This window comes from Acomys minous (assembly GCF_964271855.1).
Source record: "Acomys minous genome assembly, chromosome: 3".
Classification (NCBI taxonomy): Eukaryota; Metazoa; Chordata; class Mammalia; order Rodentia; family Muridae; genus Acomys; species Acomys minous.
The window spans coordinates 132,511,959-132,538,335 of NC_140485.1; the positions used below are offsets into that span (position 1 = coordinate 132,511,959).

Genomic DNA, 26,377 nt, shown 5'->3' on the forward strand with positions numbered 1-26,377 from the left:
AAGTAAACTTTGTATTATAATTGAGTTATATGGGTATAATGCTTTACATTAGAGTAGAAATATTTATGCATATATACATATATATAATGTATATATATATTGTGTGTAAAGAATAAACTTACATTTGAATTCTATACCACTGTATCTAGAATTAAACTTATTTTGCATCTATATACAAAATTCTATACCAGTGAATTAAAAATAACCTTGTGTGAGTGACAATTGAGACATTAAGTTGAAGAGTAGATTCACTAATCTACTTTTTGTTCTATCTTCCCTATATATGTTTTTGAGTCATCGTCTCTTGCTGGAACCTGGAATTTGCAGGCTAGATGGGGCTGGCTTGCCAGTGAGCCCAAGGCATCAGCCTGCCTCTGCCTTTCTATTGCTGAGATTACAGAAGCATGTAATCACACATAGCTTTTAAAGTATGAGCTGGCCCTGAACTCAGGTACTCGCGCATCAGTGACTGAATTATCTCTAAGACCCTACAAAGAGTTTCCAAGTGTTTCCCGAGGAGGATGGACTACAAATCAGAGTTACTTATGGAGTTATTATTTTACATCACACTACAACAACTCTTAAGAATCCAATCCATCTTTGAGTGCTAAACTGCAGTTTTGGAGAATCTGATTCCTTCTTATGGCCTCCTTCAGGACCAAACATGCATGCGGTACACACACACACACACACACACACACACACACACACACACACAGACACACGAGATAATAGTAATAATTTTTAAAAAAAATCAACAAAGGTGGAAAGCCCCAGTATCTCCCAATAGTCATCAAAATCAATCTGAAGCAAAGGAATCAAGTCAAGATTATTGCTTGGTACTTGTCTTGCCCTGTACCGACACACCGGTACCTTAATGCATTTACCCCTCAGAACAAACCATGACTGTCCCACTTACAGAGGAGGAGGAGGAGGAGGAGGAGGAGGAGGCTGAGGACCAGAAAGTTTAAGTACTTTGCTTATTGCATGACTAGGAAGTGTCTGGGCTCCAGAACACATGATATAGGGAGGAGCATTTTCTCCGAGTCTCAGCCGAGGCAGGTTTTATCAAAATCTAAATCATTAGTTCCTCACTGTGATCAGGGTGAGGTCGGCTACGGGGGTGGGGGGGGCAGAGGGGGGCAGCGTGATATAGGGAATCAAGACCATCAGAGCCAGGCAACCGTGAGAAGAATGTGCACGGAGCGGCAGAGTAGGACCGGAACCCAAGGCTAAATAAAGCAGGTTGAGTGTGCAGTGCCTGTGTCTGGAAAGAAAGGTACCAGGAGATGCTTTGGTGACCTCAGGGACACTTGTACGCATCTTCTCCTCCCACAGTGACTGTTCTAGGGTTTGGGGCGATGGTGCTGCCTGCAATGGCTTGACTTCACCTTCTCGAAGGCAGCTTTGGTTGGTAGGTGGAGCATAAGAAGTTCCAAGGTTTTGACCAGGTGACATCTCTTCCAGGACACTTGTTCAGGGGATTCAGTGGCAGGTGAGGCTCCCTCTCTTAAATGCATCATTTTCACCCACTTTGTGTGAAGGCCTTTGAACTAAGCAAGCATTGTGGTGAGCACCTGGAGCTGGCTAGGGTTCTGAGACTTTGCTTTGTTGTGAGACAGGGTTTCTCTGTGCAGCTTTGTCTGTCCTCTTAATAAATGGCCTGTCACCATTTATTTGGAATGTATCAAAAGTTTCTTCTAAATTAAAAAAAAATCAAATACCACCTATGTAAGAATAAAGATGTCTTTTCCATTTTCTTTTCAACTTGTTATCATTATAGCAGTAATATGAATTTAAAAACTAAATTATACTTCCTGTCAAATTTAAATTATAAAAGCATTTAAGTGTGTTTTTCTGTAAGTTCAGTCACAGTGCCAAGCTTTGTATCTCAAATATGTCTGCACTGATTTCCTTGTCTTGTGTGATGAATACACACACACACACATACACACACATACACATAAATACACATATACACACATACATACATACACACCATACACACTTCATACACACACAAATACAGACACCATACACACATATACACACACATATACACACATGTATATACACATACACATACCATATATATATATACATGCCATACACACATACATACACACATATATACACACACATGCACATACCATACGCTCAACACACACACACACATACACACACTATACACACATACACACCACACACACACATATACACAGCATATACACATACATATATACATACACACATCATATACATTTACAAACACATATACACACATACACAATAATAGTAGATAAAATTTCAAAAAGAACAACGCAGTTTCATCATTGTAGATACTAAATGTGCAGTGTGATCCATCCAAGAGACCCCCCTGCAGAGTGACACCGAGGTTGCTACAAAGGCAGCAATAACAGGAGGCGTCTCTGTTTTGTTCTTGATTGGTTTTGAGACAACTGTCTATTCTTCTGGAAAATGACAAAGTAATTTCAAACAAACACAAATCCTTGGGGAGCAGGATTTGATGATTGGTTGAAAATGTGGCCTGGAGTTCTAAAATTTCTGAAGTGTCTAGAAGACTCTGGGATGCATATGATGGCTGTCTAAATTTCATGATGGTTCTGTGGTTTAAAAAGCAGTGCTTCAATTTAAATAAAAAGGAAAAAAAAAAGCAGTGCTTCAGTGTGTGACGGCTTCAAGGAAACAAGAAAACTCCCTCCCATCGAGGGTGAGACTGTCAGTCATCACTAGTTTTGCTGGAAATAATATGGCGGGGTTTATTTAAATGTATTAATAAGATTTAGATTGAGGGGCTGGAGAGAGGGCTCAGTGGTTTAAAGCACTCACTGGCTGCTCTTCCAGAGGACCTGGGTTCAATTCCCAGCACCCACATGGCAGCTCACAACTGTCTGTAACTCCAGATCCAGAGGATCTGACATCCTCACACAGATAAATATGCAAGCAAACACAAGTAAAATATATACCAATATAGTATAAAAATAAATAAAAGTGTAACTTAATTATTTTTTTTAAAGAAGGGTTAGAGTGTACGTACCTGTTGATTCTGAACAAAGGATGTCCATGTCTTGTTGCTACTTACATTTTTAAAAGGGTGCTTACGGCCGTACCGCTTAGCAAACTCCACCGAGAAAACAAGTGTGAGGAAAAAGATGCTCTGTTTCAGCTAGCATAAGGTCCCCCAAGCCATCCACACTGTGGTAAATCTGCAGAGACAGAGGAATAGGCAAGAAAGAGCAGGGAGGAGCCGACAGAGACGAACACACTTAGAAGCGAACGGTCAGCCCCAGGAGGAATGGTAATAGAACTGCATTGCACTGGGGATTTTATTCAGCTGCTCTGTCACACACAAAGTGGCCGTGGGAGACGATAACACTGCTAATTAGCTTCACTATAGTAAACGCTTTACTATCTCCATGCGTCCCCCAGCACCACGCTGTAAATCTCAGACGTACACAGTAAAAAGAAACGAAGATATCAGCACAGTAAAGATGGATGCACATACAAGGACACGCCTGTAGATAGGTTACGATACAAACTATGGAATAAATTTTTAAAAATAGCCTTAATTTTTAAAATGTAAGTAGCAACAAAACATGGAGCCAGATTAAATGCCTGTCATTGATTAGTGGATATAGAACACGTGGTAGGCATACACAATGGAACTTTATGTAGCTGTAAAAATGTAATATAATTTTTATGTACGTATAAATTAAAATAAAATTAAAGAAACCATTGAAAGGTGCACAAAGCTGGGAAGTGGTAGTATATGCTTTTAATCTCAGAACTCTGGAGCCAGAGGCAGGAGGATCTCTGTAAATTTGAGGCCAGCCTGGTCTACAGAGCAAGTCCCAGGATATCCAAGGCTGTGTGGTGAAACCCTGTCTCAAAAAAAAAAAAGAAAGAAAGAAAGAAAGAAAAGTACACAAAAATTGGATGTTGATCAGAAGAGCAATAGGAAATTGTTAAATTTCTTTAGAGATTAAGAGAATTTTAAAAATTTAAGTAGTTGATTTAGAGAGATGGCTCAGCAGTTAAGACAGAACCCTTTCCTTGTAAAGGACCTGGGTTCAGTTTCCAGCTCCCATATGGCTTACAACCACCTACTCCTCCTTATAGGAGACATTGACATCCTCTTCTGGTCTTCATGAGTAGGGATACACACATGGTGTAGAAACAGATGAGCAGGCGCGTACGCACACACCTACACATTAAGCATAAGACAATTAACCTTCATAATGGACACATACAAAGAAACGGCACTTGTCCTGAGACTTACAAAGCCTTAATTACATACTGTACCAGTATATTAATAATTACAATGCACATTTATATTTATTTGTACCATCTGTTTATATGTTTTATTCCAGTAATATCTTAGAAACATAAATGTTAGAATAATTAGTTTGCAATCTACAGCTACAAATAAAACAATAATGAAGCTGAGTGTAGTGGTGCAGACCCACCATCCCATCACTCAGGAGGTTGAGGGTAGACAAGTGTTCAAAGCCAGCCTGGACCACACAGTGGTACCCATCTCAAAATCAACAAAGAAAGGCAAAACGACCAATAGGCAACAATGGGTGATGTGCTGTTTTTCTTTTCTTGTCGCTGCGACGAAATACCTGAAAAACAAATTAAGGAACAAAGAACGTACTTTGACTTACAGTTCAAGCATATCCTGTCGTGGCAGGAAGTTCCGGTCGTACAAGCAGGGGGCAGCTGGTCACCTTCCCTTTATAGCCAGGGCACAAAGAATGATGAATGCTGGTGCCCAGCTCACAGTCTTCTTTGTACTCCGTCCAGGTCTACAAACCAGGGGATGGCACTATGTGCATTTGGGGTATGGGGGCGTGTCTTCCCACCTTAATCTACTCAAGAAAATCCTTGCCAGACAAAGCAACAAGTTTATTTCCATGGTGATTTGAATCTTATTAAGCTGACAATGGAGTTTGACTATCACAGACAGGTCAACAGCACAAGCCAAGAGTACAGATTAAAATTCCGGGCTCTTGGAAAGCTGTCCAATGAAGCTGATATGGGTGTATAGGGAGTGATGGAAACTCACTCACACCACTTGCCATTGTGGCCAGTTAGGAAGGGTCAAAGGGCTCTTATATGGGACTATCTGGGACAGGAAGTGGCCTGATAGCCCAGCCAACAGTGAGTGTGGTACAGATAGAAGATTGCAAATGACACTGAGTCGATTGATAAACAGTTGATCAGAAATCCCAGACCCTGGCATCCCTTGAGGCCATCAGCCTGAACATCCTGTGGGTACCAGTGGTGGGAGCTGGGAGCTGTGCAGGCTTAGGAGCGGAGCTGGAGGTTTACGTGGCTGCAGACATGAAAAGCTGATTGGCAGCTCTGCTTTATGAATCCAGCTATTCTACCAACAAGGTGTCTCCTCAGACTTGGGTCTCACCTGGAGACCATCTCCAAGGCTCTAATGATGTCTAGGGAGCATCTGGAGTTTGGTTTTTTTTGGGGGGGGGAAGGGGACGGGGCCATACACAGCCTCAGATACAATAACCTCAGCATCAGCAGCTGAGGAGAGATTTCTGATATAATTGTGGTCTCAAGTCCAGCTGTGCCCTCTTGCTTGTATAGGTAACAGGTAAAGGCAGGGGAGGGGGGGGGTCACATTTTCCCAACATCCCTCATGGTTTAGAAAGATTATATCTCAGTGTAGCCAGCTTCCTCAGATCTGACTAAATGCTCCTTGCTGCTCATTTTGCTTGGCCTGTTTTATCAGCCATGTTCAGCATCTCAGCCCTCAGTCCCCAGAGGCCTCTCAACAATGCCTGCAGGCAGAGTCCTCGGGCCTGTGGTGCTTACTCATCTGAATGAGAGGGGTCCCCCTAAGGCCCATCTGTCTGTGCACCCCTGATGGATACTACGCAATGCTGCTGGAGAAGACAGCGAGAAACCGGGAACTGCAGAATAAAAGCCATTCTTTTTCAATTTCATTATGTCCGGGTGGCAGGAGGCATGACAGCCGGAGTTATCACAGCGTATTATTAAATCTAAAATTGCAGTGACCGCTCAGATAAACACCTCCTCTCATGACCTGAATTGGCTCCTCATTGCTGCATATGACTAAGCACAAAATTGTCTTCCGGGCTTTGTAAACCACCCTGCCTGCCCCCTTTCTAAGGACTTACTCTTCAAAACTGCACCCCACTCTGCTGCAAATCAGGGGCTACCATGAAGCAAATGACAAGAAGAGGGAGACCCAATCTCCCTTCTCTGCCCATATTTGATCCCAGTTCTCTGGCCTCCTCTTTGCTTTCATTGCCTATTTTAGGATGAGGTTGGGAGGGTACTCACACTCTTCTACATGTCAGTGGGGACTGCTATGAAGGGGCAATGCACAGGGAGTAGTGAAGTCCTAGCAGGGACTTGAGTCTGCAGAGGCTGGAGTCTTTCTCTCCACAAAGGGCACGGGCTGCACGTGGTCTGTCCCAGTCCTTGGTTGATCTACTTGGGGCCAAGTCTTTGGTTGACCTACTTGCAATGCCTTCTGGGGCTGTTGACTACAGCACTGTTCCCCGTGGCTCTTGGGTGAGAGTGACAATGCATAGGAGGCCACAGAGCAAAGAATCCAATTAGCAAACTGTCCTCAGCTGTCCCCAGCAACACCCACAGTAGTAGTAAGGATTTTAGTCTCCTTAAAAACCCAGTTGTGTTATGTGAATATGTTGTTTTGTTTTAATCCCAGATATGGGATATGGGGCTGCTTCAGTTTGTCCGCCGCCGTTAACTATAATTGTCTCGTGCTCTAGGAGGGGTGTGATTTTTGCCAGCTGCAGATGGTATAATTCTGGGAACTCCTGAGAGGGTATAAATGGGAGATCCCCAGAGAGTCTGGGGGCTCTGACGAAGAAGGCTGCTCTCCGCTGCTGCTCCTGGTTGCTGTTGTTGCAGTTTGATGAGGAGAAGTTGGAGGTATCCTGACAACGAGGATTGGATGTGCCCCAAGGAACCTGATGACCCTAAAAAGGACCCTGAAGTAGCCTAAAAACAACTCAATGCCCCTCTCCCCAGTAACCTTCTGTCTCTCCTACCTGGTGTTGGAGGGATGGAAGGAATAAGGGTTTGGGGGGGGGAGGTACAGATATTAAGAACCCCAATTAAACAGCCCGACAAATACACCAACACAGAGCTCCTCCAAGGTTCTGACCATGTGGTCCTGGCCAGCTCTCCCAAATTACCTCACTCCATTTTTCTTTGCTATGTGTTTCTATATGGCTTGTCGATAAAATGCTGAATTCATACATTCTTAACACGATGACTTGGGGGACAGGCTGCATGCCAGTCTACCCCAGTCTGCCTCTCTGCAATAATTGCTTGCTTACTTTTCTTTGGAGCTTTGGCAAGGTGACTCTTACCTCTAACACACAGGGAGAATAACAGCTGTCTGACTACCTAGGAAGCCTAATCCTGTCCCTTCCAGAACTGTTTATCTAAAAGTTTGTCATCCCTCTTGCATTTCTTATTAAGTTGTGGCTTAGAGCTCCTAGAGTCCCTATCCTGTATTTTTCCTTGCTTTTCTTTGTAAATTTCCTCCTTGGCCGTCACTTGTGACAGTTCATATTTGGCACATTTCATCACCAACATGGCCGTGTTCTAACTTACCTACCATACATATCCTTGGAACCTAATTCTTCTCCCTAAAACACGGGTGGAATACTGGAGGTCCCCACTATAGAAATGTGATGTCAACAACCATCACTGCCTGTTATCCTCAATATTCTTCAGCATACCCATCCCTTCCACTAAGCCTTTGATGAACATCTCTGTTTCCAGGGTAACAGATGGGTTCAGAGGATGATGCTTCTGTGTCCTCCCCTAAGCACTGAATATGGAGAGGGCCCTGGGCAGAGGTCTCATTTGTCACTGCCATGGCATGGCTTAAATGCCCAGGCCACCATCTCCTGGCCCCAGGACTTGACTCGTTGGGTTCCCTGCTTCTTTATGTATCCAATGTGGAGTCCAGCTTTTAAATGTTTAATGAAAGTTCACTTCACATCCTTTGTTTGGTGTTTCATGAGGTTAATGAAAATAATTTATCTCTGTAGGATCTGGGATGTATTTCAGTGGCAGTGTATGCTTAGCATGTTCAATGCTCTGGGTTTAATAACCAGCAGAGTGGAAAGGATGGGTTTTCTCCTTCTGACATACTTAACACAGGCTTCTTCAGTGATATGAGAAAATGAGTCAACTACACGTGGAGAAGGGATGCCTCTGAGGTCCCTTTGTGCCTGCCTCCTCCACCACTCCGGGCTTCACAGTGCAGCTCCATGACCTGGAAGGACTGAATGTAGTGGGAGGCCAACCTTCTGCCTCTTGTAGGAGTGATAGGGTCACAGGAGTGGAGTGAGACCTGAGGAGTGACTCATCTTCGACCCATGCCCAGGGATTCTTTCAGCTCTGATTGCATGGTGCTGGCAATCTCTCAAAGCAGCCTTTCCTTTTTATAAAGTAACATCATTCCTGGGAGTATTTAGGGGCAATTAGGTAGGAACTGACTGACAGTAGAAGGCACAGCACTCATGCTAGAAATGTCACATCAAGAAAGTTCGGTGCAGGGAAGTCATATATTGCTGAGAAGTGACCAGAATATTCTTCAGCTGGGAGGTGGCTTGTGAGCTGTCTTATGAGAGAGGATGGAAGGAGTCCTGAGGGTCAGAGATTGGAGTAAAGAGAACATAGAGCAGTGCTTGTCAAGAGCAGGAATTGCATCCCCCAGGTAGATGTGTAAATGCAATACCCACAGGCCTTTCCCCAGAGATGGATGAAAGGTCTGAGGTGAGTTCAAGTTGCTCAGCTTACTAAGCCCTGGAACACACTTTGCCTGAGATGGTACCAAACCTATAGCTTCGGAGCCTTTAAGGATCCTGGGTTGGTCTAAATAATTTATCTAAAATAGAATCTATAAACCTGACTATTTAGGGACTTGTGTGGCACAGGTGATGAAGGAAGTGGAGAGGACACAGATGCAACTAGGAACCTGTCCCTTTGAATTCTTAGAGAGCAGCTGATGCAGACCAGTAACCAATGCAACCTAGAAGTATGTTCGTGGGCCACCAGAACCTTCTATTTCAAAGGGAAGCTTCAATGTATATCTGAATACGAACCTCCTAAAATTTCTTAATGATAAATTGAAATTTCATTTGCATCAAATCATTCTATGAGGGCTACAGTTGGCAAGGTCACGGGGCAGAATGAAATCAGTTTTCTTTCTTTCTTTCTTTCTTTCTTTTTTTTTTTTTTCTTTTTTTAGGAAAGGTCTCACTATAAAAGCCCATGCTGGCTTCCAATTCTTAATCCTCCTGTCTCAGCTTGACTATGGCATGTTGGCACCTCATGTATCCAAACATAAATACAAAGAGGAAAATTGTGTCTCGCCCAGTAGCTAAGGATCAGCAGGAGGCTTAATAGAAAAGAAGGTCCCTAAAGGGAGGGCTTTGGGAAGACTCATGGCCATGTGCACCTTTGGGGTGGTGGGGGAGGAGGCCTCTGACAGCATCTGTAAGGAGCTTTGCCAACTGCACAAAGGGATGGGAAGCCAGAATCTGTGAGGTCTGACTTGCTCCACGGGAAAAGGCTCTCCCAGGTTTCCTTGGGAATACACACTTTCTCTAGTCACCTTTTTTCCTTTAACGCATCCTTACCTTCCAGCTTCATTCATTAAAAAAAAAAGAAAAAGTAAGTGTAGGTAAAGCACAAAAATTTAGAAAGGAGACATATGGGCAACATTATGTGTTTCTGTCTAGTTTTCATACTGATAGGTAAATTCACCTTTCCGCGTACTGAAGTAGCAGGAACCATTTTGGGTTCCATATCCCCAAAGAATCCAGCATGTGCTGTTCCTCTGAGTCAGTGACTGTGAAAGCTGGATTTCTTTTTAACTCCATTGACCACCAGAGTAACAGGAGAGAGACAGGACCAGTCGCCTAGCATACCTGTTATACCGATCCATTTAGAGAGTGTAATTTGTTCTTTAAATTTTGGGAAGGGGGTATTTGTTTTACAACTTCAAATATTTCTCTTTTTTTTCCCTGTTTTAAACCATACCAAAGCATTCTAGTTATTGCTATTTAACATGTAAATTATATTGCCATACATAATGTATGGTTTAACAATAACAACAAAAAGATAATTTAGGTTGCATCTTACTGAATAATGAAAATTCAAGTTTTTTTAAAGGAAGAAAAGACACATATGAAGTACTTTATAGTATCTATAATAAATGCAAAGAAATCAACAAACAAAACTTGGCTTTAGCAAACTGTACATACATAAATATCTTTTTTTTAATACTATAACATTCAATTTTCTTCACATAAAGCTTTCCATGATCTTATTTATTACATCCAGGTTTTCTTTATACCTTTTTTAAAAAGTGCCTTTCAGATTTACAGCTTGTGCCTCCAAAGCAACATTAAACTATCATGCCCCAAAGGAAAAGAGGGTAGAAAGGAAGCTGCCTTATGCTCCTAAAAATGGTACGTGCGGAGGTTCTAACGACTCCCGCGGGCTGGGTTGGTAGATTGTACGATACTGACATGGCGCCCGGGAGGAGGGGCTCTTCGGTTGATGGAGCAGCACCATAGGAAAGCTGCCCAGATGGCCCGCTGGAGCCATTGGCTATGCCAAAGGCCCAGACTTCATGGGTCCAGGGAACTCTGTATGTCCTTAACTTAATTTCTTTAGTGTTAAGGCTCAGAGTGTCAACGAACACTGCACCAATCCTGTTCACCTCCTGTTGTTTACCATCCATGTCCAACGGCTTGATTTTTTTTTTTTTTTCCACACAGGGTATGGAATAGAGCGGAAGCTGCCACAGCAGGCCTTCCGCCCAGATCAATGTCTTCTCCGATGGCCTGGGGATGCTTTAGGCCTGGTTCCCCTCCACGCTGCCAGCACTTATGCAGAGGACACCTGCTCGCCTCAGAGTGGAGGAGGACCGTTGGTGTATCTGAGCATGGGGTGGAATGATCGGGCGAAGTTGTTGGAGAGGGCACAGCTGTAGTCTTCCTCGGACACGGGTACTAGGCAGGTGAGCCCAATAAGGAGCAACAGGAGCAGCTGAACGGGGAGGGCAGCCCGCAGGACCCGGAAGAGGAAGGCTCGACCCACCCGTGCTGGCCTGGGTGGTTCAGAAAGGGAGGAATCGGAGCCACCTTTTGTGGACCTAAGGGAAGAATTGACATAAACAACTGAATACAGGATGGGAACTTTGCTTTTTTTTTTTTTCCTCCTTTAGTGCCTTCCTGGAACTTAAAGGGCCATGCAAAACACAACCCAATTTGGCATTGAGTTGCCAGCCTTCTGCCCATGTCATTTCCCAAGCACGAAAATAAGAGTTATGAGCTCTCTGCAGGCTCACTTCCCCACTACCAAAGGAACAGTGGCTGGAAAGTGCACTAACTCAAAAATAAATATCCAGTCAGTCAATTAAAGGTGACAAAACGGATTCATATTACACTCCTTTTAGTCAATTTGGTGAAAGAAATTCCATCAATAATGAAAACTTTAGGATAATTAAGGTGTAGATGTTTGATTAACTTTTTTTGTTGTTTCAGAATATCAGAAACATTGTTAGACAAAATTAATTCTTGGAACCCCACAGTGTGCCACTTCCAAGCATCCCACATATGGTCAAATCTATGTCACATAAGGATAAAAACGCCCCCAGTCATGCTGCTCAGACCCAGGAAAGGCACCCAACCTCAGAGCATGCCCGGGTCCCATCTTGCACCACATCAGCATCTGGTCCTGTGTAAGCGGTTTCAAAGCTGCACAGAGGACCGCAATGGACTCCATCTTCTTTTTACAGCAGTCATTAGCGCTTTGTTGGGTTACTTGTGGAAACAGCTAAGAATGGTTTCTTACAAGGACTATTTTATGGGCACGTACATCTAACAGCATCCTGTGAGCAGAAGGTAATAGGTGCACAAGAAGATGTGTTCCTGGGGACCTGGTCTGGATTCCCTCACGAGTTTAGTGTAATTAAACAGAAGGACACGGAATGCTTTGTTTGGAAAAGAGGATGTAAAACCTATGCTGGTAAATCTGCAAGTTCAGATTCTAAAAAAAAAAAAAATATGATATTTGTAGCTTTCCCAGTTGGCTGTGAATTTCTGAAGCTGGATTACCTGAGATTAGTGGAGAAGAGGGGGTAGCACCTGAGAAGATAAGTGTTAAAACACAAGTACAGGTGTAATCTTCTTAAGGGTACAGAGGAACCACAGAAACATGCTACTAAGATGTAAGAGGAGTCTAGGAGAGAGGCTCGTGCTGAAGTCCTAAGCATTCACACTGCCCCGTGTGTGTCTCTAGTATGGTTTTGAAGTATTTGGAGGGGAAAGAAAAATCACTGGCCTAACTAAAACCTCACTTCTTGTATTTTCTATTTTTTTATGTTTCTTTTTTTAAACATATACATTTAGATTATTACACATAAATAAAACAAACTAAATACAGCAGGAAGAACCATGAGACAATCAGGAATTACATAAATGTTACATTCCTAGTGATTTGGCTCTTTGTATTTGGTAAACTTGAAGTAAACGTCTTTCCTATCTTGTTGGGTCTAAATTTCTGAATGAAAATCAATATCTATCATATCTCATCTCTATTAACTTAAAACATTTATCTTGATCTAAAAACATCTTAATCCCTAACCAACTAAGCTTAATTGTAAGACTAAGCTATCTGGTCTTCAACCCTATCAGAGACTTGAGAAGAAATACAATTTAAATACTTGAGTGAACTGGAAGTGCAGGCTAGCAGCTTCCAAAATGAAAAAATGACTGAGACAGTTTACTGCCTGAACAGTCACCCAACACTCTCTGTAATGTTGGAACATCATTTTTCAGCCTTCTAGCCCAATATATCTGATAGATATATTTGTGAGGCAGGAACTATTGAGGGCTTTCTTAACCTGTCTTGGCAGAGTTTAGCCGTCGACTCTGCCTGCATCTAAGCTTGCCCATTTTTAGGTGCCTCTGTTGTTGCTACCTATCAGAATAGGACAGCTTCCAGGGCAGCGTTGTAGAAAGCTTCTGATCCCAATTGGTCAGCATTTCAGACTGTCCCACACAGGACTCCTATTAAGCCTGGAATTTCTCAACATTTAGGAACTGGACCACAAATGCTATCCCTGGCTTGCTTAACCATTTCCCCATTTTTTTTTTTTGCCCCTTCAAAGGTATTATTTGCCCTAAATCAGCCTGAAGAAACCTTAAGAGAGTGATGTCCCATTTCCTCTAAGGGGGTAGGTTAGGTTTCTGTTTACTCTCTTGGTATAAAGATACCTATGTTCATCAGGAGTTGGTTATAAGTTATTATTAGTCTGATACAGAGAGAAAAACTAGGTTGGACTCAGGGACATCTCTCTTTTCCTTTATCTTTCTTTTGTAGGTAAGGAGAAAGGAACTGAAAAGAAAGAAAGGGGGGATATAGAAATATAGAGGGAGGATAGAACAAAAGGTAGATGATTGAATCTATTCCTCACCTCAAGGCCTTAATTGTTACTCACAAAGAAGGCTATTTTTAATTCATTAGTTTAGAATTTTGTATATTGATGCAAAATAAGTATAATTCTGATACACTGGGATAGAGTTGAAATCTAAGATTATTTTTCATACACATATATACACAGACTATATATATTCTAATATGAGGTATTATACCTATCCAACTAAATTATAAAACAAGGTTTACTTCTAATACCTTGAAAGTGGTGCTGCAGCCTATTTAGGATAATTAAGTAATACAAGCTAATTGTTAGTTGAACAAATCATGGTCATGTCAAATACTAGTCTAATTTTATCACAAGAATATATATCCTAGGCCTAACAGATGTGATTATACAGATATATAAGGTAAAATAGTTAAATAAGGTCTTCAAAAGCCTCAGAGAACTATAGAATATGGCATCTAAAGTTTTTTTTAAATTATTCTAAAGATTCTTTGACAAGACAAGTTATCTCCTGGCCACACCCAGCTTACCTCACTTCTTCCTGAGGCCTCAACTAAAGGCAGTGCCACCCTGCCCAACTCAGCTTGCCTCTGTGTGAGCCTCTTCAAGTCAGGCAAGACATCTTCTAGTTTTCCAACTCTATGTTCTATATGACTTATAGTGTCTACTAATTTGTCAATTATAACAGGCCCCAAACTGAGAGGCCAAAAGAGTTCCATCACCATCTAGTGGGAAAATTCCTTGACTGCCCTTATGCCAAACCTATTAAATTATCCATAATGAGCTACATGGTAGAAAATGTACATTTTAAGGATAAGCAGTAAAGCATAAAGTATGTTATGCACCTTACTAAGGGAAGGGGACTAGAAACTTCCACAGCTACTCAATTATAAATATTCATGCCTAGGTAGTGCCACATATGTAACCATTCTCCTCACTTTATAGGAAAGTAGTTAAGGAGAGTTAACCTTTATTCTGAAAACCACTAGGTGACATTCTAAGCATCCTCATTTGATTCCCCACACAGACATCGGAGGTATGTACTCACAAGCCTCATTTAAGGCTCACAGAATGAAGGCTCAAGTTTATATCACTAGGAAGGAGCACAGTGAAGGAAATCACCTGAGACTTCAATGATCAAACTTTGGACTCTCTATAAGAATCTGTGTGTGTGTGTGTGTGTGTGTGTGTGTGTGTGTGTTTGTGTGTGTACATTTTGTGTATGTATGGGTAGTTGTGGAACCAAATGTTGCTATCAGGTGTCTTCCTCTGATTTTCTCCTTCCTATGTTTTTGTGACAGGGTCTCTCACTGAATCTAAGCTCATGGACTTGCAATACTAGTTGAGCAGTAAGATGCAGAGATCCTTCTGCCTCTGCATCCTCAGCACCAGGATTTCCTGTGTACTTTTCACTAAGATGCTGAGCATCTAAATAAGATCCTTGTGTTTGCGCAGCAAGCACATGACCAATTGAGCTACCTCCCCAGCCCCAGAACTCTGACTCTCACAGTAGCCAAATTACACATTTTTAGAAAATCTAGAGATCTTCCCCAGATTCCTTCCCACCTTGATGTACTATGATCTATTGATTGGTGACATGAATGACAGGCATGCAGGTCACATGTATGTTTCATTTATTTCACATGTAGAAACAAATAATAATGCTTGCACCCTAAAATATTGGGAAGTTGTTTTCTTGTGTTTAAGATCAATGTTTCTAGTCAAAGAGGCATTTGTCACATGTCATTATATCACTATAAGGGGACTATGTTTCCGGGAAGTTGCATAATACACAGGTAGCCACACCTATTTCTCTGGCCTTCCTTTTCTTGTTTTCGAAGCTGATGAATGGCTTAGCATATTAAATACTGAAGCCATCTTTTCTTTGATGGCTTATAGATTCAATGGTTTGCTTTAAAGTATCCTGAGAAATATGGAATAATAGGATAGGACAGACCCTGGGATGATTCTTTCTTTGGTGTGATTTTTTTAGTACGTGTTGATGTGAAAATAGTCCCTGACAGACAACATTGACCCCTGGAGCTGGATAAGTGACAGCACAATGGCAGGAGAAAACCCTCCATTTCTAACGATATGTTTCCATCAGGAGACATTTAGACATATTAGTGATGGGCAAAGGCCCATGAGCAATTGATAACTGTAGTGATGGGCAAAGGCCCACGAGCAATTGATAACTCAATCAGAAAGATCTGGATCGTCCCTCTTTGTCAATTATTAGCCTCTGTGAGGTCAAAGAGCAGCATCAAAACAGATGGTTTTGTCATGTCCAGTTCATTCCTAAAGAGAGCTAGAAAGGTCATTGTTTGGAGAGCATGGGTTCTCATGTGACAGACTTTTTTTGAAGGACATGGCACATTTAACAACATCAGAGCAATCTTCATTAAAATGTAACCGTCACCTGACTTGACTGTTGAAGAATGCCACCCTAGGGAGAACTAATGGGCTGAGGTTGGGACAAAGAGGACACACAGTACTTAGTGGCCGTCAGGGCAGTTGTCTAAATGGCTAATCTGCCAACTGAGAGAAGCGCCCACCACACCTGGAGTAACTCTAGAATTTCCAAAGTTTCAAAGTTGCTTCCTCAAAGTGGCTCTGTCTTAGAGAGTTTAGTACCAATAGGTTAATGATCTCCAAATAAAGGGGTACTTTTTAATATAAACTTATTGACCTAAGATCATGCGAGTTTCAAGAGCCCTGGGAAATTCAACAGAAGTCAGAACATAGGTGGCAAGAGATCTGGTTCACAGGCCTTGTTCACCAGTGTCTGTATAGATGTGGGTGACAGTGTAGACTGCATTTGTACAGGAAAACTTAAATGTGTGACTCCACCCAAAGAACTAAATTAATGGAGATATATTTATGTAATTTTTGTCTAGAATATCGTGTGCTTATTCTCTATAAGTAAATATATACCCTGTTCCTCTCTTCTATTTCTTCCAAATTGATGGGTAAATGATTGCTTTGTCGCTTTTCTATAACATCTATTCACTTACAGAGGGAGAAGAACAGTAAAGGAGGGAGCGGGGAATAAAACACATGACACAAAGGAAGTACACGTGACAGGAGAACTGGGGGCCTGAGAATCTCAATACTTATTTTCAAATTCTACAGGACCTAGGAAGATACAATGAAATAATCCCATTCAATAGAGCTGAGGGGAAAGATATTTTCAGTTTGTTTTGGCACTTGTTAGACATGATAAAAAATTTTTGATATACCAGAAATTTCTAGGTGTCCATCTATGATCGTTGAACTCCAGCACTTCTGGATAAGTGGCTCAGAAGACACATTGCAAGAATCAGTTGACACCTCCATTAATCCCTTATTCTAAATCGAGCGTTCACCTGGTCCTATGCACATACTGCCTGATTTACCCTACTGTGGACATCCCGTGGTAGAGAGGTCTGTCTTCACGATGGTAGTAGCTTCTAGAGTGTTGTGAGAGTTCTGGTCTCACTTCTAATCCCTTGTCCTTGTCTGAAAGCTGAGGGCTCTAGCCATGTCATGGGGCTTTGAGGCTAACTGAGGAAACACATACAATGCTTAGCATGGTGCTTGAACCACATTCAGTACTAAGTAAATGCCAGGGCCTGATAGTTATTTGCTGCATGACTATACTGAGGTGTGCTGAGTGGCATCGCTGGGAACTCTTGAGTTCAGTCTTTTTCTCAGGAAAACAGTTCTGATTTACTAACTGTGTTTTCAAAGATATTATTTCCCAACCTGCTTGACTCCTTCCCCGTGAATGCTGGGACAGCTTACTTCAAAAGAATAAAAGAGAAGCCTGTTGGTGTCCCACCCCACAGTTGTCCTGGAGCATGAAGGCAGTTGGCCACATAAAGGCAACTGCTTTATGCTAAGGCTCTTTGGATGCTTTGAACATGTGGGTTTCCAGGAAGTGTCCAACAGAAGGAAATGGAAAACAAATTTCACCAGAATCTGAACAGCACTTATTAGTACTTTCTAGTGAAGAAGCAAAAGAAAACCCCACTGGCTTGCTTGAATATATTTGACCACTTTGAACCAATTTGAAAGGATGCCTTCTTTCTTTTTTAAATATTTATTTATTTATTTATTATTTATTTATTTTTTTGGTTTTTCGAAACAGAGTTTCTCTGTGTAGCCTTGGCCATCCTGTTCTCGCTTTGTAGACCAGGATGGCCTCGAACTCACAGCGATCCGCCTGCCTCTGCCTTCCGAGTGCTGGGATTAAAGGCGTGCGCCACCATGCCCGTCTTTTAAAAATTTATTTACCTTTTATTTTATGAGCATTGGTGTTTTGTCTGCATATATGTCTATGAGCATCAGATCTTGGAGTTACAGACAGTTGTGAGCTGCCATGTGGGTGCTGGGATTTGAACCTGGGTCCTCTGGAGGAGCAGTCAGTGCTCTTAACCACTGAGCCATCTCACCACTCCTACCAGGACTTCAGCCAATCCTTTTTTAACTCCTGTGCCTTCTCAATTCTCTCTGTAGAAGGTGCCAAACTAAGAGCCTCTGTCTCTCACTGTTCTCAGCTACAGGGTGAAGTCATCATTCATCTAACCACACACGGGGCAAAGAGTCACAGTCTTCCATCTTGCTGAAAGCTAGCGTGCAGCTTCCCAGGTTTCAGCCATTACTCATCCATGCATATCACCTGTACGGAGGGCTTTTTGGTGACAGGCTTACAAAAGCTTAAGTCAGATGCTGGTAAAAGGGACCAGCTGGGCCACAAACGGTGCTACTCTGAAGCCACAATTCCATGTGCTGCTGCTTCTTATCATTTCAGCAAGTTCTTTGGAAGTTTCTTGTAATTGGTTCTAGGAATCTCTGGGTTCTGATACATTGCAAATCTTTTAGTGGAAGAAACCATCGTGTATTGATTTTGTAGGTCTGGGGCCCAGACAATGTAGGCTCTGAGTAAACCAGTGGTCTCTATCCAATTAGACTATTATACTATTCAATGAGAACATGGGATTGCCAACTTAAAATTCAAGAAATATCTAACAGGTAAGGACATCGTTAACATTGAGTTGAAACGACAACAAATCAAAGCCTCTTCATTCAAACCAATACCTTTCCAAATTAGCTCCTTTTTTGGTCTGAGAATACAGAATCTGTCCCTGAATCCCGTGCTTCTTCAATAACCATTTGGATTTGCTGGACCAGTGCAAGATCAAACACAAGGCATCTCCAGTTTCATGCCAGGGAACACCATGACAGCTTAGACTCTAAGCGAAGCTGGCTTCCCCTCTGCACTCACTGTCAGGGTTGAGTGCACCCAGTCTAAGGTGCCATGGGATTAGGAAGCCCCAGAATGTCAGCCACAGGCTGTCTGCCAAGGTGTTTGATGCAGCGTGTCATCCAGGTGTAGTTTCTTTGTAACCTATTCCCTCCCGAATAACCAAAGGAGCACTGGTGAATCATCGGAAAGATGTTAATTAGCAATGCTGAGCAGAACAGAGCCGATTGGAGCTTCTTGGCTAGTGCAATGAGAATGCGGCTGACCCGTTGGCAAAAGCCCTGTTAGGAGGCACATGGAAGCAACCAACGCCCCAAGAAACAATGCCTTAGACATACTCAGAAGGCCTATGTGGCAGCCTAAAATAATCAGGGGAGCAGATAGATTTGGTATTTGTGGACCAACAGGTGATAGAGTTACTCTTGCTATTGCCTAACAGCTCCCTATGGCCAGCATCACTTGTGTCAGTCAGAAGACTGGACCTGTGGTTTTCTCAAAGGAATCTGTGGGATGCCTTCTCCTCTGGACATCGCACACCCACCATTGGTGGGAGAAGGGGAATTATATAATACAACGCTGCCTATAGGATGTGACTGCTTTTTCTATAGGCGGCTAAGAGGCCATAAGAATACCCACAGATGTCCATCCTTAATGGCCTAAGCTCCAGGGGGGTTTATTCCGCACTTCATTCTTGCTATTTTAGTACAGATTGTTAAAAACAAAAACAAAACCACAACATTGTTTTCAAACCCCCCCCCAAAAAAAGAAAAACCAAGGGGCGGGGAATACAGTAAAAGGAGGCTTGAAACATATAATCTGTAACCTCAGCTGAGTGAGGCTGACCACAGAAAATAGCCAGCCCTGCAGTGCTGCCGACACAGCTGGTAAAGCAAAACTACTACTGAGGGGCAGTTTACAGCTGTGCGTTTTCTCATCTCCACCCTCCGTGCAGGCATTTAGATTTTTTTCTCAGTGGTGATAAGTTCCCAAGAGGGGCAGATATTTCATAGGGAACTGCCTGCAAATGGAATGAAAACCAAGCTACAAGAATAGTATTTTCATTTCAAAGAAAAAAAATAAAGAAAGAAAGAAATAAAAGAAAGGAAGAAAGAAAATTTTTTTTTCTGGAAAAAAATAAGCTAAGTTGTGGAAGGGCAGAGGCATACAGACATCACAAAAACAACAGAAAAGGCGAAGCATTGCTAAGTGCAGGCACATTAGGGACTTCAGAGGCAAGCCTGAGGTATGGTGGCAGTGGTGACAACTGTGGGCATCAGCTCTCAGGAGGCCACCGAGCAGGGCAAGAGCTGGCCCTGGATTCAGAGCGAAAGGGCTCACCAGGTGGGAGGAAGGTGAGTGGCTGAGTGCGCTGACTGGAGAAGGGTGATAGGGCGGGCGAGCGGAAGATTCTAGAAAAGTACTTTGTGATTTTAAATGAACACCAAATTAGGCTTTGCCATTTTGAAAATCTAAAACCCACAATCTGGATAAAACAGAAAGTTAAAAAAAAAAAAATGGGGATGTTAGTATATTTTATGCAGATTTGTGGGTTCTGTGAGTCATGAAATAATTCATTGATCAATTATCTGCCTTATTGTAAAATCTAGAAGGAAAGAGGATGATAAAAATCTGCCATGAATTAACGGCAGTTGGGCCACTATGAATCACATATTCATGGACACACAGAGCATCCTTTGATCAACAGGACCAGACGGGGTAAATACAGGGAAACACACTTCTGATGGAAGATGGATATCATGCACTGTGAGATTTACCTATTCTCTACAGAGAGACATGTCACCCGATATACTGGGAAAGGGTGAAACATGGCCACTACTCTGAGGCACACCAGATTAGGGGTCTCCCTATATCATGGGCAATTTTTATCATCCTCTTGGGGTTCTAGAACAGGTGGAAACCAGGAGAACAAGGTACCTGCTCTTTGGGCTGCTGACAGAGGGTCCAGGCTGTGACAGACTACATTTGCCTCGTGGCTGTTTGCAATGAACAGGGGGGTAAAGAAAGAAGAATGTTCAGTCCAGGCAAATAAAGACAAGCTAACCAATGAAAACAACTGAGAGGGCAGCAAAGGGCAAACAAACCAAAAGCAATGATCGGTACCCATGGACTAAGGAAACTGGCTTTTCTTCAGTGGAAGGAGTAGGATAGACACATATTTACGGTATCAGCCATTAATTTAGCATGAGCTGAGACTGTGGCATGCGCCCAGGGCGGGCACAGCCTCTCCCAATTCTCCCTGCAGACGCACAGATGATCTGTGTTGCTTAAGATGCCCTCTGCATTTAGTGATTCTAAACGTAACATTCACTTTACCACTCTGCATACTTCAGTGGTAATTCACATGGGCTTTGGCATTTTGGCAACTTTGAAGGCACAGAGCCCATAGTAAGAATTTTAACAGTAAACAGACATGAAGCCCACCACACTCAAGATATATCAGGCCTAAAATTTGAATCGAAAAGCCAGTATTCCTTCACATTCTTGAACTAGGATCTATAGGAAACTAGTGAATGTTGGTAAAAAAAAAAAATGAAAACAAAATTCTAATAAGGATAACACATGTGTCAGCATAGAACATAAGTATATATGACAAAAATACAAATGAGATTATTACTTCTAAAATCTAAGGGGAAATGGAATGAATATACTTATAAAGCCAGACAAGAAAAAAGTCAAACAAAAAATAAAAGCAAGCTCCTAATCACACAGAGAATGGAGGTGCAGTCAGTAGCAGGAGCCAATTTGCCCTTTATCCTCTGTATGCTCTGGTGGGACAGTTCTCACCACCGGCCATACATGGGGTTGGTTTGAGTAGTGGTGCTCTCAGGGTTAGGACCCCGAAGCCTTTGGGCATCATCACCCAGAAGCCCCTTTGTTTGAGAGTCAATGCAACTGCATCTGTCTTTATGAACTCAATCGACTCACAAGATGCTCACAAGTTATCCTGCTGTTTGAGGCACCCACCTTCTGGGCACGACAACCACTTCTGTTTAGTGGACATGCCGGTGGTAATTGGAAGGAAGGAGCCACCAAGCGTATGCGTGAGCACCATTTCTAGAAATGGCCATTTGAGAAAAATAAAAAATAAAAAGCTACATGTGGTGGTGCTCATTAAAAGAAAAGAGGGAAAAAACAGAAAAATCACTTTTTTTTTTAAATTGCTGAGAACATGCTACAAGGCTGGAGACATAAATTTACATGGGTGAATGCCCTTTCCTGTTTGGGAGTTCCTGTTTTAAGCCTGTGGACCCTGTAGACACAAAACCTGTCACACCTCACAGTGCCCACCCATGGACCAGTCAGAAAGGGCCAGCAGAAAGTTACCGATTTCTGTCTGTTTGGGGTACTTCTTCCTGATGTAGGACTCACGGATCCTGAGGTGTCCACTTCATCTGCAGAAGACCATGAAGACAAATCCTGCAAGAGAAAAGGATGCATTCGACAACTACACATCCCAGAGCACCCGGGGGGCTCTGTTTACACTGAGCATTTGCCACCTCAGCCCTCTGCACCTTCATCTCCACATCCCTATCATAAAGATCAGACTATGCGCGGGCAATCCTGATTCAGATGATGACAAGAACAAAACCTAATTCTCCTAGTTTATTGGGATTTCTTGGCATAAGCTTGGTCCTTCTGGGAAACATAGCTAGTGTTTTCTTTTTGTGGCTTCGTTACCTTCTTAGTGGCATGGGCAGAAGTGAGTTGATACTGGCTTGGGGGCTGGCGGGGTGGTGAGAAAAGTCCTCTTTACAAGTACAGGTCACTCAGGACAGACAGAATGACAGAATCCAATTCATTTATGTTTGAAGCGAGTGACAGCTGTGTAGGAGTCTGCTTTGTAAAGGTCAGGAAGAACGGATTGCTTCCTCTCTGCTGTGTCTCGGGGGAGGCTGTGCTTTGAGCTGCTCCAGAGGAATGAACAGTTTTGTGTTCGTGAAAGGGGTTGACACCCGGATGTCTGAAACCTTACCAAGCACCTCTGTATCTATAGGCACATGTCTCAAAACTAACCATCTGACCATGATAGAGTTGTTCTAAGAGGAAAAAATAGGCAAAAATAAACATGTAGAAATCCATTTAAATGAAAATCCAAGATGGCAGCAGCGATCACACACTGCATCTGATTAGCAGGAAAACCAGAACTGCACAGCGACCTAAAGACCAAACTGAGAGCTACAAAACACCAAAAATTCGTTTCAATGTATGAATGAACGAATGAGAGGATGAGTGAGTGAATAGATTCAAAAGAAGAGAGGCCAGAGAGGTCATGTCCTCCTGAATGTTTAACACAAAACTCACATGCAATGATTGTGTTTGCCTGTCACTGCTGGATAACTGAAAACACGTCACTTCCTAAATAAACAGCTGAAATGAAATGCCACAGTAGTCACAGCAACAGGGTTGATGGTAGCAGGCTGAAGAGGTCTCTCGGATTTCACAGAATCAAAAGCACCGTCCTGTTATGAAAGTTTACGAGTCTGCTTTTGTATTTTGAGACAGCTCTTGAAAGAGCGGCGATGGAGAGTGGCCACTCCGGGTCTGACAAGTGGCACATCCAAATCTTTCTAAGACAGGTGGAGATGCGGTGCTTCAGGTGCCACGGTGTCTGAGAGGGCTTACCTGCTGACTGCTTGACATGTCCAGTAACTTCTCCAGACCCTTGATATGATGGCTGACCTCCTTCAAGAGAAGTTTGAGCCGGTTTCCAATAACGTGGACTTTTTCTTTGGCTTCAAGACGGTCTGAGCCCTCGGCATTCACCAAGAGTTGGCGAGACATGTCTTTCAATGAGGCTACTCTGAGCTGGGAGTTCATCAGCTCCTGCTTTATTTGCTGTGTATACAGTAAGAGATATTTCTTTAACAAGTTTTGATACATAGAGCAGGTTGCCTGAATGGGCATATGACCTCCAAACAGAACTGCAGCTCAGGGCATGTGACCAGGGAACTTCATGTTATATTTGCTATAAACCTTTAAACCACTCTAAGCTCAAGGGTCTCACTGGACACGTGGTTGCTATTAAGAACAGCTGGAACGTTTAAACTGAGTAAGGGACGTGACACTATTGACAAAGGAAAAGCCTAAAGAAATGGAACCTAAGACAATCTGTTACACAGAAAAATAAAACATTAAAATCTAGGTATAGCAAAACTCAAATGCATCTAGGCATGCTCTGAGATCTAGCTAAATCTTTTCAAATTATCTGTAGTGATGGATCACATGTCCCTGCCCAGAGGTCAAGGCTGAGTAAAAACACAGGGGGACCACCATTTCCTATTGGTTTCTAGATCCTTCTAATAGTGAATTAAAAGCTACCGATTCAGGAGTTTGGGCTAGGGAGTTCTACATGCTATGATGTAACATTGAAAGACCATCATGATAGACAAGATACAAAGCATCTCATATTCCCCTGGTGACGCTCAAGCCTGCTTCCTTGTTATCTACTACCCAGCTACACTGCCTGTTAGACTGTCTTTTATATAGTCTTGTATATGAATTTGCACAGTAAATTTCTGGTTGAGTTTAGTGCCAGAAAAAGGTTCTATCTTGTAAGAAATGGATACATTTTGGTTTTGTAAGACAAGCATGGTTATCTCATGGTTTTCTGCAAACTTGCCGCCGAGGTCTGTGTCTCTTTCTCACTTGGCTTATTTAATTCCTCTTGAGTCGACTTAACTGTGCCTCTTCATTCAAGCAGCTTTCATTTCAGTTTTATAATAAGCCACTAAAACACTGTGGTGGTTACTGTCACCTGTCAACTTGAATGAATTTAGAATCACATGGAACACAAGTCTGTGGCCATTCCTGGGGTGGGGCTGGAGATTATCCTGAATGAAGTCACTGACCCGTGAAGAATCATCTTAACTATGAGAGGGGTCATTACCTGGAGAGGGGACTCTTAAACTGCACAAATGGAGAAAAAGAGCTGACGTCTAACATGCATTTGTTCATTCGTTCGCTCATTCATTCATTCATCTCTATGCTTCCTGAAAACCAGGAAACTGTTCCTCTCCTAAGTTGCTTTTATCAGAGCATTTTATTACAGCAACAACAACAACAACAAAAAAAAAAAAAAAAAAAAAAAAGAAAGAAAGAAACCAAGACAGACACTTTGAGGCTCCATATGTAGCAAACAAAGCTTGGATTAAAAGTAAGTGGGCTGGAGAGATGGCTCAGAGGTTAAGAGCACTGTCTGTTCTTCCAAAGGTCCTGAATTCAATTCCCAGCAACCACATGGTGGCTTACAACCATCTGTGATAAGATCTCGTGCCCGCTACTGGCCTGCAGGCATACATGTAGGCAGAATCTTGTATATGTAATAAATATTTTTTTTTAAGTACAATTTGCTAAAAAGGCTGCCTTAATAGACACGTAAGATTAGCAGCACACCGAGCACTGGTCAATCATGCTGGCAGGTGTGTGTACATGTTTGTCTCCTGACTAGAGCCCCTACAGCACTAAGTTAGGGTCTTTAGTTAGAGCCTAGGTTTAGTTAGGGTCTTTAGTTAGAGCCTAGAGCATGCAAAGGTTTTTTTTTAATCTTTGTTTAAAAAATAAATGCAAACAAAAGACAAAAAAACAAACCAAAACAAAGTTATCACCGTGAGTTGTTTGTGATGGTCCTGAAGTGTCTCTGGGTCAAGGGTTGAATCAATTGGGACAATTTCGTTTTTTCGTCTGTCAATGTTTTCAAGCATGAGAAGCAGAGCGTGGCTCATTTCATGGAAATCCTATCAAAAAACCACAGAGCACAAAATAAAATAACTGCAGATATAAAATCATTTTCTAGAGTATATTTCAAATTTTTCTTCCTTTCCTTCTCTTTCTTTCTTTCTTTCTTTCTTTCTTTCTTTCTTTCTTTCTTTCTGTCTGTCTGTCTGTCCGTCTTTTTCAAGACAGAGTTTCCCTGTCTAATAGCTTAATAGTCTTGGTTGTTCTGAAGCTCCCTTTGTAGACCAGGCTGGCCTCAAACTCAGCCTGAGGTCCATCTGCCTCTACCTCTCAAGTGCTGGGATTAAAGGTGTATGCCACCACCCGGCTTCAATTCTTTTCTATGGCTATCACCAGTAAACATACAGCGCCATTGTGAGTGGTACCTGACCCCGCCCCCAGGAAGGACCCTTGTTCCAGGAAGCTATGTTACATACACACAGCACCATATTGAGGAAGGGAGGACCCCGCCCCCCTCTGAGGAAGGCCTCTGCTTGTTACAGAAAGTATAGTAGCCATGGCTGCATCTCATCTCAGCACCCCTGTTGTAACCGACGCAGCGTGATTCATCTTTTTATCTAAAGCCTATAACTTATCCTTGTGGATATTTAGACAGAAAGCACAGCGGCATTAAAATGCTTAATTGCTGAAGAAAACAAAACAAAATGAAACACCGCAGTGCTAGTAGATAGTCTGAAAAGAATCAACTTTCATCAATGTGCTTAATCTTTCTGGTTTTTTTTTAAAAGACATGAGCTCAATCCTGTATTCCCTCCACTCATCCTCTGACGTCCTTACTTGATGCTGTTACTGATGAGCTGCTGCATACAAGGCTCGGCCTTCAAAAGACACAGCTGGGGTGGAGGGATAGTAGCAGGGGTTCT

General features: G+C 42.4%; 1 protein-coding gene across 21 annotated transcripts in view; it reads right to left on the minus strand.

Annotated features, from left to right (window-relative positions):
- Window positions 1–10,254: 10,254 nt before the first annotated feature.
- Window positions 10,255–26,377, minus strand: part of SYNE1 (spectrin repeat containing nuclear envelope protein 1) — a 463,289-nt gene continuing 447,166 nt past the window's right edge. For 19 of the 21 annotated variants that reach the window (XM_084774487.1, XM_084774489.1, XM_084774503.1 and 16 more), the window contains 5 exons: window positions 25,385–25,513; window positions 23,403–23,615; window positions 22,104–22,196; window positions 20,694–20,752; window positions 10,255–11,221 (listed from right to left, as the gene is read on the minus strand). In XM_084774487.1, coding sequence (XP_084630613.1) covers window positions 10,978–11,221; window positions 20,694–20,752; window positions 22,104–22,196; window positions 23,403–23,615; window positions 25,385–25,513 — 738 coding nt within the window. In that variant the 3' untranslated portion in view covers window positions 10,255–10,977. The remainder of the gene's footprint in view (window positions 11,222–20,693; window positions 20,753–22,103; window positions 22,197–23,402; window positions 23,616–25,384; window positions 25,514–26,377) is intronic. The other 2 variants (XM_084774491.1, XM_084774490.1) reach the window with 1 other exon arrangement.